The sequence below is a fragment of the Oryza sativa genome, chromosome 3 (assembly GCF_034140825.1).
Source record: "Oryza sativa Japonica Group chromosome 3, ASM3414082v1".
Lineage (NCBI taxonomy): Eukaryota > Viridiplantae > Streptophyta > Magnoliopsida > Poales > Poaceae > Oryza > Oryza sativa.
Window position 1 is genome coordinate 10,166,544 of NC_089037.1, and position 11,278 is coordinate 10,177,821.

At 49.5% G+C, this 11,278-nt stretch overlaps 2 protein-coding genes across 3 annotated transcripts; one reads left to right on the plus strand and one right to left on the minus strand.

The window, feature by feature from the left end:
* Positions 1–345: 345 nt before the first annotated feature.
* LOC4332503 (probable xylan O-acetyltransferase 8) lies at positions 346–4,500 on the plus strand. Of its 2 annotated transcripts, XM_015776604.3 has the most exons (6): positions 349–558; positions 728–1,067; positions 3,207–3,384; positions 3,478–3,677; positions 3,775–3,927; positions 4,017–4,500. In XM_015776604.3, the coding sequence occupies exons 1-6, from the start codon at positions 435–437 to the stop codon at positions 4,348–4,350; spliced, it is 1,329 nt and encodes a 442-aa protein (XP_015632090.1). In that variant the 5' UTR covers positions 349–434; the 3' UTR covers positions 4,351–4,500. The 2 variants fall into 2 exon arrangements, with proteins under 2 accessions (XP_025879936.1, XP_015632090.1); XM_026024151.2 differs by lacking the exon at positions 3,775–3,927 and having other exon boundaries at positions 346–558.
* On the minus strand, positions 4,444–8,541 carry LOC4332506 (asparagine synthetase [glutamine-hydrolyzing] 1-like). The gene is made up of 13 exons (NM_001417570.1): positions 8,366–8,541; positions 7,721–7,859; positions 7,502–7,600; positions 7,243–7,384; positions 6,904–7,094; positions 6,618–6,779; positions 6,430–6,510; positions 5,972–6,193; positions 5,722–5,856; positions 5,541–5,621; positions 5,367–5,453; positions 5,174–5,281; positions 4,444–5,060 (listed from the first exon to the last, which is right to left on the minus strand). Exons 1-13 carry the CDS (start codon positions 8,443–8,445, stop codon positions 4,773–4,775), a joined length of 1,815 nt encoding a protein of 604 aa, NP_001404499.1. The 5' UTR covers positions 8,446–8,541; the 3' UTR covers positions 4,444–4,772.
* Positions 8,542–11,278: the final 2,737 nt, after the last annotated feature.

The window sequence follows — 11,278 nt, forward strand, 5'->3', positions numbered from 1 at the left end:
TTTTTGATGCAGGCGTTGAGAACACAATTTGTTGGAACAGTATCAGATTAGTTAGCACGTATAATGCCTAGTACTTCTACTTCAAAGCAGTATCCTTCAGCACCTTTCGGGTTGACAACGACAGTGAAATACAGTAAAAGATGCTCACGCTTCGGTTGGCTGTCTCAACTCCAAATATTGCCTTTGCTTCACTCCTACTCAAGTGAAATAGGTCGTTAAAAAGCAAGTGCCTAGTGCACCAGCTCTGTCCCTGACAGTACAGTCATATAATTCCCTCACTTTAATTACATTTCTTGCTGCAGTTGCACCGGCATGAGCACCATTAGGTACCAATAATCTGCTACTAAAGCACCTGAAGCTGCAATCACAGAAACCTCAGCTCACTCTGGAAGAAGCCAACCATCAGTGCCTCTGCCTGCACGTAGTGAGCTCACATGGTTCAGCTTCCCGCAATGAAGCGCGTGAAGGGGCGGGCCCCACTGTCAGTGGTGGTGGCGATCATCGGCGGGCTGGCTCTCGCGGGCATCATCTTTACAGAGGACCTCCGGGGTCTCACTGGTAAACCCATCACTAATCATCACTCACAACACTAATGCAATCTGTGGCATAAACTTATCGACGTAGTTGCAGATTGCAATGCATATTTGCATCCATGCATTGCGCCTAGCTCCACCTTCTGCAGCGTACATGTTATAGTGCTCCAGTTGACAGTTGTTGATCTTTTCAGAGGTCAAGGAGAAGGTGACAGACAAGGAGAAGAAGAGAACGTCGCTGCGGACCGTGATGAGGACGTCGGCGTTGCTCTCTGCTGATCAGCCGCCGCCGCCAGCGGTGCTCTCGGTCGAACCAGCAACGGCAACGCCGCCGCCAGCGCCGAAGATGGCGTTCAACGCGACCCGGTGCAGCGTGACGGATGGGTACTGGGCGTACGACAGGTCCAAGAAACTGCCTTACACGGACCAGACGTGCCCATACGTTGACAGGCAGGACTCTTGCCAGAGGAACGGCAGGCCGGACAGCGACTACCTATACTGGGATTGGCATCTTGATGACTGCCTTCTCCCGAGGTCAGCAAGCAACCGTATGCGCTAATTTCAGTGGTGCTTAATTTGGTATAATCTCAGATTATTCAGCTATGCTTTTTTTTCCCCTTTCCTTTTTGGCATTTTGAAGTTCATCAGTGTCATACTCCTAGTGCCTCTTTCCAAGGTCCCCATAATCTGGAATAAGTCCACTTGTCATCCCTCATCTTTACATCGAGTTTAATTGGCATCCCTATAAATCGTAATACTAGAAATCTTCACTCCTCACCTTTGCAAAACCGTTCAACTCAAGTCCTAAGATAGTATAGATGTGGCATCCTAGTAAAAAAAACTAAAAATATATGGGGCTCACATCTAAGTAGACTTCCACCTCTCCTCTCTTCCCCACCTACCTTTTCTCTCTCTTCAAGCTCGCTAACGGGGAGAGGGATGGTGGTCGGCGAGCCTATCTGCGAGAGGCAGTAGAGGTGGGAGGTCAACGATCGACGACGAGGGATCGCTGGTGATCCAAGGAGGAGAATAGGTGGCAAGCAAGGGAGCCAGCGAGTCGTTCGTGGGAAGGCGAGGTAGCTGCCGATTTGGAGGAGGCCGCTTGGGGGTTGCAAGACCTCATCTCCACGTACCAGCCCTATCAGGAACTCCGCCGGTCCAAGCTACCCGACACCGCCACGAGTTGACGGCCTCCACCACCAAGCCCATTCCTGGTGGAAGGCCCTCGCCTACTCAGCCTTCTCCGTTCGCTAGGACACTGGTCTCGACGCTCTTCTCTAGCCTCTGGGTTGTCAGCCACCCTCCACCGTCGGTTCCTTCTCGGACCGACCTCCGCCGCCTCTTCTTCGATAGGGCGTTGTCGACACCGGATCTGGTCCATGCTATCGCCATCACCTCGTCTCCTCTCTCCCACCGTCTTGGCCGTAACAAGGCAAGGTGCCGCCACTGCCCCCTCCTCCTATCAGCGCTGGCCGCCGCTTTGGATTTGGAGGAAATAGAAATACCCTGTAACATCCCGGCCTAGGGCTTAATAGAATTAATAGAATACTCATATCTGCAACTTCTTTTCCGGAAGCCAATCTCCAAAGAACTCCAGGGTTAAGCGTGCTTGGCCTGGAGCAATTTGGGATGGGTGACCGACCGGGAAATTCTTCCCGGGTGCACATGAGTGAGGACAAAGTGTGCAGAAAAGATATTTGGTCTGTGAGGGCAGTCTATGACCTATGAAAGCTATCAGATGTAAGTGGGCCCGGCCTGGGGGAGGCGGGACGTTACAAAATGGTATCAGAGCCGACTCTCGCGTGTGTCGCAGTTGCGCGGCTGGTGTAGACCGGGAGTGGTTACACAGCATGGCACATGCGCTGGCACTGGACACATGGACGTGGCCAAGAGAGGACGTTCCTGGCCTAGGGTTGATCGACGGGGGCGTCGATCTCTCTTAAGGGGGTGAGGGTGTAACATCCCGGCCTAGGGCTTAATAGGATTAATAGAATACTCATATCAACAAGTTGCAACTTCTTTTCCGGAAGCCAATCTCCAAAGAACTCTAGGGTTAAGCGTGCTTGGCCTAGAGCAATTTGGGATGGGTGACCGAAGCTATCAGATGTAAGTGGACCCGGCTTGGGGGAGGCGGGATGTTACATACCCTAACATGTGGGCCCCCACATGTCTTTTAATTATTATTTTTTGTTGGCTAGGAAGCTATGTTAGTCAAAGCAGCCTTTAATACTGCTATGGGACCCGATTTGAATGGTTTTGCAAAGATGAAGGGTAAAGATTTCTGGTATTACGATTTAGGATGCAATTAAACGACGTAGGCTCTCTTTGAATCTCCTGAAGATGAAAATTAAGTGTTTTACGTAAAACGAGACAGTAATAACTTGTGATTAATTGACTTTTAATTATTACAAACTTGATAAATGGATTAATTTGATATTTTAGAACAACTTTCATACAGAAAATTTTCGTATGAAACGCACCGTTTAGCCATTTAAGAAGCATGTCATGAAAATTCAAAACTTTATCTCCGCTCCGTTGGGTTCTCGAACAGGGCCGTAAAGATATTCCCTATAATCTTTCCTTCCACAGTATCCTCTTTTTCCATTGTAATTGGGCTGGGCCAACATTGGCACTTTGCTGAAGAATAATGGACCGGATCGTGTACCATGGCAGGTTTGACCCTGTGTCCATGCTGGAGAAGCTGCGGGGGAAGCGGATCATGTTCGTGGGCGACTCGCTGCAGCTGGGCCAGTGGCTCTCCTTCGTCTGCCTCGTCAACTCCGCCGTCCCGGACACCCCGGGCGCCAAGTCCATGGAGCGCAGCCGCACCCTCTCCGTCTACACCGTCAAAGTACGTCCCTACCCGCTTGACGACGACGGCGCTGGCCGCCGGCAGAGAGAAGGCCTCGAATTAGCTCTCGGCTAACTGCAAATCTGCACGCAGGAGTACAACGCGTCCATCGAGTTCTACTGGGCGCCGTTCCTGGTGGAGTCCAACTCGGACCGGAACATCGCGCTGGGCGCGGGCGGCCGCGTCCTGCACGTCGACGCCATCGAGGAGCACGGCAAGCACTGGCGCCGCGCCGACATCCTCGTCTTCGACAGCTACGTCTGGTGGATGACCGGCTACAGGATCAAATCGGTGTAAGCCACCCGTCACTCGAACGATAAATCTCGATGCCGTCCAACAAGCAAAAATAACCCCACACCCCGTGACACCGACACGACACGTCTTTCTTAGGTGGGGATCGTTCGGGGACGATGGGTACGAGGAGCTGGACGCCTGGGTGGCGTACCGGCTGGGCCTCAAGACGTGGGCCAACTGGGTCGACTCCAACGTCGATCCCGCCACCACCCGCGTCTTCTTCATGTCCATCTCCACCACGCACATGAGGCACACACATCATACATTCATACTCATCCTCTCCAACTTGCTCGATGATTGATAAGGGTGTAATTAAAATATCGTGTACCGTGTGCCAGGAGCGAGGACTGGGGAAGGGAAGGAGGAATCAGGTGCTACAACGAGACGTGGCCGATCACGCAGCGGGGCTACCGAGGCAGCGGCTCCGACCGTCGGATGATGGAGGTGATGTCCGACGTGCTGGGCAGGATGAGGACCCCCGTCACGCTGCTCAACATCACCCAGCTCACGGAGCACCGCGTCGACGCCCACGTCTCCGTCTACACCGAGACCGGCGGCCTCCTCGTCACCGACGAGGAGAAGACCGATCCGCAGCGCTACACCGACTGCATCCACTGGTGCATCCCCGGCGTGCCGGACACATGGAACCGACTCCTCTACGCCCACTTGTAGCCTAGCCTCTCGGCTCTCACAAGTCACAAGCACGCAACGCAACGCAAGCCCACTAGTGACTAGTGGTAGCAGCTAGCGGACAAAGGATACGGATAATGACAGCGAAAAATGAGGAGATATATTAATTACGGTGTATCGTTTCAAGGATGAGTTCGGATGAGTGATCGATCACTCTCCACATACTTGGATCGGTCTCTCTCGCACACGTACAACGACAAGGGGAGACGGTACAACAGCAGCGGCAACAAACACGCACGTACACGGGTAGTACTACAGAACGCGCCAACGTCATGGGCGATTGGTGAGAAAACACGCACACCTACTAGTACTAGCTTTATCCTTTTTTAGTGTACACCACACGGCCGTCGACGATCTCATCGGCTAGCGCGATCAATGGCCGTCCGGCCGGCCAGCTTCGAGCGTTATGCTTCCATCTTCCCGTTGGCTGTCCCGTTGGCCACAACCAGGCCGACGCCGTTCGTCCCGTTGGCCGCCATCGCGCAGTTGCCGTTGGCCTTGCCGTTGCTGTTGCCGTTGGCGTTGGCGTTTGCGTGGTTGGTGTGGTTGGCGGAGGCGGAGGCGGAGTTGTGGGAGGCGATCAGCCGGCCGGATGGGTCGTGCGACGCCTTCCACTGCTCCACCCACTCGATCGCCGCCGGCGTGCTGCACGCGATGCTCGGGCCCCACGGCACCGTCTCCCTCGCCGATTCCTGCATCAAGATTCGCGTTTCACCATGTGTCAGCACACGGTTCCAAATTAGTACTAGTACAAGTGTAGTAGTACTACACTGTACTGTACAACGCTTGAATACACATCAGTCACCTGCGGGAAGAGCCTCTCAAATATCATGCGGTAGTAGTACGCCTCCTTGTTGACGGGCGTGTTGTGCGGGTACACTTTGGCAGCGTTCTTCATCATTTCATCACTGACCTGAAGAAATGACAGAGTAAACGGGGGTCAATTTAATTAGGCGATTTATAGGACAGGACACAGGGAAATGGTCGGTAATTAGTACCTGCTGCTCGGTGAAAGCCTTCAGGCCATCGATCCAGTTGTAGCCGACGCCATCACTGAACTGCTCTTTCTGCCTGTACAGTATGTGCTGTGGAGAATTTCAGAAGTATTAGTTCAGAACACGGACAAAATTACCATTGCATCTGAAGAAACAAAAAAGAACTGCCATTTCTACCTTCGGCAGGTAAGGATGCTCCTCGTCGTCGAACGCCTTCCTCATAACCCACTTCTCGATGCGACCAAGATCAGCATTGTACTGCGTGCACACAAATAAATTGTCAACACATTCTGATCAGCAGAAATGGGACTATAACATAACATCAGCTGTTTCCCCTCATGTAAGACGAGAAATTTACCATCTTCCACTCAGGGTCCATGCTCATGGCGACGTTGATGAACTCCTTGTCGAGGAACGGCACACGGACCTCCAGTCCCCAGGCAGACGTCGCCTTGTTAGCACGCAGACAGTCATACTGATGAAGTGCTTTCACCTGCGTTGCACGTACATCAGAGTCAGAAAATTCAGAGACAGTTTCGTGCCAGCATCAGAAAGGAATTTCAGCAACAGCTTCTGTTAGTCGCGGTTGTAGTGTCAGCGGTTGCTACCTTGCGGCAGGTCTCCTTGTGGAACTCTTCCTTGTTGGGGGCGAAGTGGAAGTAGAGGTAACCGCCGAGGAGCTCGTCGGAGCCTTCACCGGACAGCACCATCTTAACCCCGAGCGCCTTGATCTTGCGCGCCATCAGGAACATCGGCGTGCTGGCCCGTATCGTCGTCACGTCGTACGTCTCGTCGTGGTAGATGACCTCCTCGATCGCGTCGATGCCATCCTAAGAAAGGCCAAATATTTCATCTTTCTGTCAGTTTTCTGACCCAGCCGTTATCCATATGAGATATGGTTTGGGGCAAAATTTTGCCTTACGAATTCTGATTGGAATCTTTAATTATCTGAAATTTTGCTTAGGAGACATGTTTTATTTTTTGTGAGCTGTTCAAGCTGGATATTCTGTCAGGTCGATCATTGCACTGGACAGCTACTCCTACATTTTTATTCTTTTCATTTTACCTGGACAGTGAAGTGGAACTCGTGATGGATGGTTCCTAGGTGGTCAGCGACCTCTCGTGCAGCTATCAGGTCAGGGGAACCCTGAAACGTCCAAGAACAAGCCAAAAAAAAAATCACTTTCCATGGTTCTTAGAGAAGACGACATAACAAGATAAGTCGTCCCAAAAACTATGGGCAAAGCCACAGACCTCAAGGCCAACGACGAAGGAATGGAGCTCAGCTCCGAACTTCTCGGCGGCTTCAGTCTTGATGAGGTGGCGCTTGGTCACCGCGGCGACGAGGGAGGAGTCGAGGCCGCCGGAGAGGAGGACGCCGAAGGGCACGTCGGTCATGAGCCTCTTGATGACGGCCTGCAAAGGCAGCGGAGCAGAGCAAGTACGTCACGGTCAGTGTCAGAGGTGTCGGTCACCATCACGCTACCGTACAAGGCCATCTCTCCTAGCTAGCTCTCGTCAGTGTGTTATAGCTTGGCACCTTCTCGAAGGCCTCTCTGAGGAGGAGTGGCTGGTACGGCGTCGCCGGGACGTTCTCGGCGAACCACTGCGGCTTGTACCACCGCCGGAGCCCGCCGGCGGCGCTGGAGTAGAGGTGGCCCGGAGGGAAGATCTCGAACTCCACGCAGTCCTCGTTCAGCGCCTTCATCTCGGACGATATCCAGACGGCGCCTGTGCATGACGGCGACAGCCAAGGAAGAAGACGAGAAAAACAGATGAAACATCATCAGTGAACTCAAGTCAAGTCTCTCTCTCTCGGTTCCGGTCACAGCAGAGACGTGAAGAATTGAAGCAGAGTGGTACACGGCGGCGTACGTACCGTCGCTGCCCCTGCCGATGTAGAGGGGGTTGACGCCGATGGCGTCGCGGGCGGCCATGTACGTCTTGGTGCGGGTGTCGTAGAGGACGAAGGCGAACACGCCGTCCAGCATGTCGACGAAGTCCTCGCCGTACTCCTCATACTTTTGGAGACATCACACAACAGCGAAAAGCAGTAACGTCAGTATCAGTACATCCAGCTACGTTTAATCGTTTTCATCTCCTTGATTACGTTCCGCAGGGGCGGATTTCGGTCTCACCAGCGGGATGATGACCTCGCAGTCGCTGCCGGTGCTGAACGTGTGCTTGGAGGCGAACTGCTTCCTGATCTTCTTGTGGTTGTAGATCTCTCCATTGGCCTTCAATTCGATCCCCACCCAGCACAAAAGGTTTAGTAAACAGCAAACTAGATAGACGTGACAGCTCTTGTCACATGTGACGAACTGACGATGGATTGATGGATGAGTTAGTTCTCTTACCACGACGACGATGGTCCGGTCCGCGTTGTACAGCGGCTGGTCGCCGGAGAGCGGGGAGACGATGGCGAGACGCTGCTGAGCGAGGAAGTTTCCCTCGCACTGGTACAACCCGGACCAGTCGGGTCCCCTGTGCTTCAGCCTACAATATCACACCGGACCAAGTCTCCCGGTCAGAAAGAACCAATCCGTCCCCAAAAGAACCATGCAAGTATACGCATCACGGCAACAGCGAAAAATAACATCTAAACCCATGGGTCTTAATGCACAACGAAGATTCCCGTGTTCCTTTTTTCTGGGTCGGTCCTTTGTTATTACTGTCTCATATCCTTACGATTCCTATGCGAACCCCTCACAAAGAGACAAAAATACATAAACAAGGACAAAACCACAACAACCACCACACCCCCCATGATCCCTACGCCTCTTCACTATAGCAAGTTCAAGAGCGGTAAAGCCGGTGGGTGCATGACAAGTTGGTGACCGGAACAGTGAACACGTACGCACGCATGTGTCGCACCGGCACGTTCATCACCCATCACCCTCGTGATCGATGATCATCATGCATGCGTCCGGCTAAAATATGGATAAGAGAATTAAGATATTGTGCATGTACAGCGCGCGGGCGGGGGTGTGTGGCGTGCTTGCCTGCGGGAGCAGGAGAGGACGTGAGCCCTCTTCGCCTGCGACCAGTCGGCGGCGCCGAGCACGGCCAGGATCCCGCACATGGTGGCGCCCGGTGGTGGAACTAACGGCGAGGCCGCGAGGATTACTACCGAGATTGAGACGGTGGATGGATGCGTATGGGTGGGGAGTGTGATGCTGTGCGCTGCTGAGATGCGGGACGAGAATTTATAGCCGGCGCGCGCGGCTCCGGGGCCTCGCGTCTGCGACGCCGGGGGGAGCACGTGGCGGGCGCCGGTTCGAGCGGCCTCGTGCGCGAGAGGATAATCCCCTCTTGGGGATTCGGATGCGGCGGTCTAGTCAGCGTGGGGCCCGGCGCGCGCGTCATGCCACGGATCGGGCCGTCGGATCACGGATCAAGGGTGCCGTGAGGCTGGGGACAGGAGGGTGAGCCCTGCACCGTGGGGAGGGGTTGGTGGGGGCTACTCCCTCTCTTAAGAGCAGCTGCAACAGCAGACCAACAGCAGATCATAAGCTAGCTATAAACATATTTTAAAGAGATAAAAATAGAGAGAGGTGGACTATAAATCTGTAGTCAACTAGATCACGGACTCCAAGATGTGTAATGTATGTATGATAGGTGGGACCATGTATTAATAATATAGTAAGCAACTATTGTATGAACTTGCTTACATTGACTATAAATAATTTGAAGTTAGTAGTTGGCTATACTATTAAACTTGCTATAATGCTTCATCTATCTATTTTTCATAGTCATATTTTATCTTGCCACAATGACAAAAATAAGTAATTATGCTTATCATATATTTAAATATACTACTAGTTATTCCTTGTAAACAAACGATTCATTAATATTTATATTTCTCGATGCCCATCTAGCCAATCTTGTGTGCAAGAATGGAGAGCCACGCATTAAATCCGAGAAAATCATTAAGATGGTAAGTGATTAGATTAAAATATGGCTATCAAAAATAAATTTTTCAGATTTAAAAATATGTCTATCAAAACTAGATGGAGGGAGTATTAGATGTGACACTTACTAATACAATGAATCTAGATATATTTACGGATCGGAACTATAATATGTTACTACATTTAGTACTAGATTACAATGAATCTGGAAATATCTATGAATCTGGACTTGCCGATGAACGTGGACATACTTGTTCAGTTTCTGGGATGAATTTGAGCATCCCGCACGGGGGACCGCCGGATTCACCAATGGCCGGCCGCTGCGCTCTGCTGCCATGTGATGCGATGGATCGATGGTTTGTTATGCGAATGTGATTAACCAGTTTTGTTTTCCATCGTTGGGAAATTTGCGTCGTGGGGCAAATGGGGCCATTATTGAGAGCATCTTGGCTGTGTGATTAACGTGTCGTTGGGCTGATGGTAGGGAGATTCGATGATCCGCCGAGTGAATTTTCTAAAGTATCTCTCTCTCATCATGGATTAATAGAAAAATCATATATTGCACTTCCTCTATCCTATCCTATTTTGATCATCTCTTAACAAGTATCTTTTCTTTTATTTGCGCAAAAGTAAATATATATCATTGAATACGTCGTATGTAACTAAGACTAACTTTTTTTTTGCACAATGACATACAGTATTTAAAGCATGAGTAAAACTACGGGACACAAAATGATATAGCACCTTAACCGATAAAGATTAATTTAAGAATGATGAATATTTTAGCATCCTTAGTCTTGGTGTCTTTTGCTTAATAGTAGAGTTAACTGCCACCTATTAGTCTATTTTAAAACCAACATATATAATAATTAGCTATAAGGGCGTTTTTAAATTTTCTTTGCCTCTCTTTTACTTTCACTTATGCATTCAGCGTATTTGTCTTGGAACACGTGCAAAGCTAGCTCCTATATAAGAGCCAACATCTTTTATTTTTTTTATTATCTCTCTTATTCATATAAGTATATAGTTACCTTATAGTCCATTACTCCCTCCTTCCTAAATTGATTATCATATAATGCAATTCAAATTTTCTCAAATTGGTCATGATAGCTAAATATTAGCTCCAAATTATCTATAGCTAATCTAATAACCCATTCATACAATAGTTATCTATAAAAATATACTACACCATTAATACCCGGTCCCACCTCTCATATACACACAACGTCTTGGAGTCCATTTTGCAGCTAGCTATAAATATGTAGCCCGCTTTATTCTCTCTTCTCTTTTCTTCTCGTTATGTAGTTATGCTGGCTTATAGCCTGCTATTGTACTTACTCTGATATAACCGTATGGACTCGTATTTCATCGGAACACAATTAATGCAGCATTGGAGAATGTGTACATGCTATGGTGTTATTAGAGCGGGTATAGTAGCAGTCTATAAGCTAGCTATAAACATATTTTAGAGAGATAAAGAAAGAGAGAGAAGAGCAGCGGGCTACAGATCTATAGCCAGCTACAGTATGGACTCCAAGATGTAATGTGTGTATGATAGGTGGAACCAAATATTAATAGTATAGTAAGCAACTATTGTATGAATTGGCTATTACATTGACTATAGATGATATAGAGCTAGTAGTGGGCTATACTATTAAACTTGCTCTTAGAGCAAGTATAATAGTGAGCTATAAGGCTACTATAAGCTTATGTGGAGGAGAGATATAACAAAAAATTAAGGGTGTTGGCTCTCATGCAAGAGCTAGCTTAACACAAGCTCCAAGACAAATGCAATTAATGTATAAGTGAGACATAGAGAGATGAGAAGAAAATTGTAGCCAACCTTATAGCTAATCTATTATATGTGTTGGCTTTAAGATTAGCTAAGAGCACCCGCAATGGTAAAGTAAGATGCTCTCTATAAAACATGTACATCTCAGCAATAGACTAGATTAATAGTAAACCACCTCAATAATATGTCTATATGGGTATCTATAGCTCTCT

Excerpts from the sequence above, each read along its gene's own strand:
- LOC4332503 (XM_015776604.3), top strand. The coding sequence starts at position 435 with ATGGTTCAGCTTCCCGCAATGAAGCGCGTGAAGGGGCGGGCCCCACTG. Across the intron at positions 559-727 it reads GGACCTCCGGGGTCTCACTG|AGGTCAAGGAGAAGGTGACA; the intron begins GTAAACCCATCA and ends TGATCTTTTCAG. Across the intron at positions 3,385-3,477 it reads TCTCCGTCTACACCGTCAAA|GAGTACAACGCGTCCATCGA; the intron begins GTACGTCCCTAC and ends ATCTGCACGCAG.
- LOC4332506 (NM_001417570.1), bottom strand. The coding sequence starts at position 8,445 with ATGTGCGGGATCCTGGCCGTGCTCGGCGCCGCCGACTGGTCGCAGGCG. Across the intron at positions 7,385-7,501 it reads GCGAGGTCATCATCCCGCTG|TATGAGGAGTACGGCGAGGA; the intron begins GTGAGACCGAAA and ends TGTCTCCAAAAG. Across the intron at positions 7,095-7,242 it reads CATCGGCAGGGGCAGCGACG|GCGCCGTCTGGATATCGTCC; the intron begins GTACGTACGCCG and ends CGTCATGCACAG.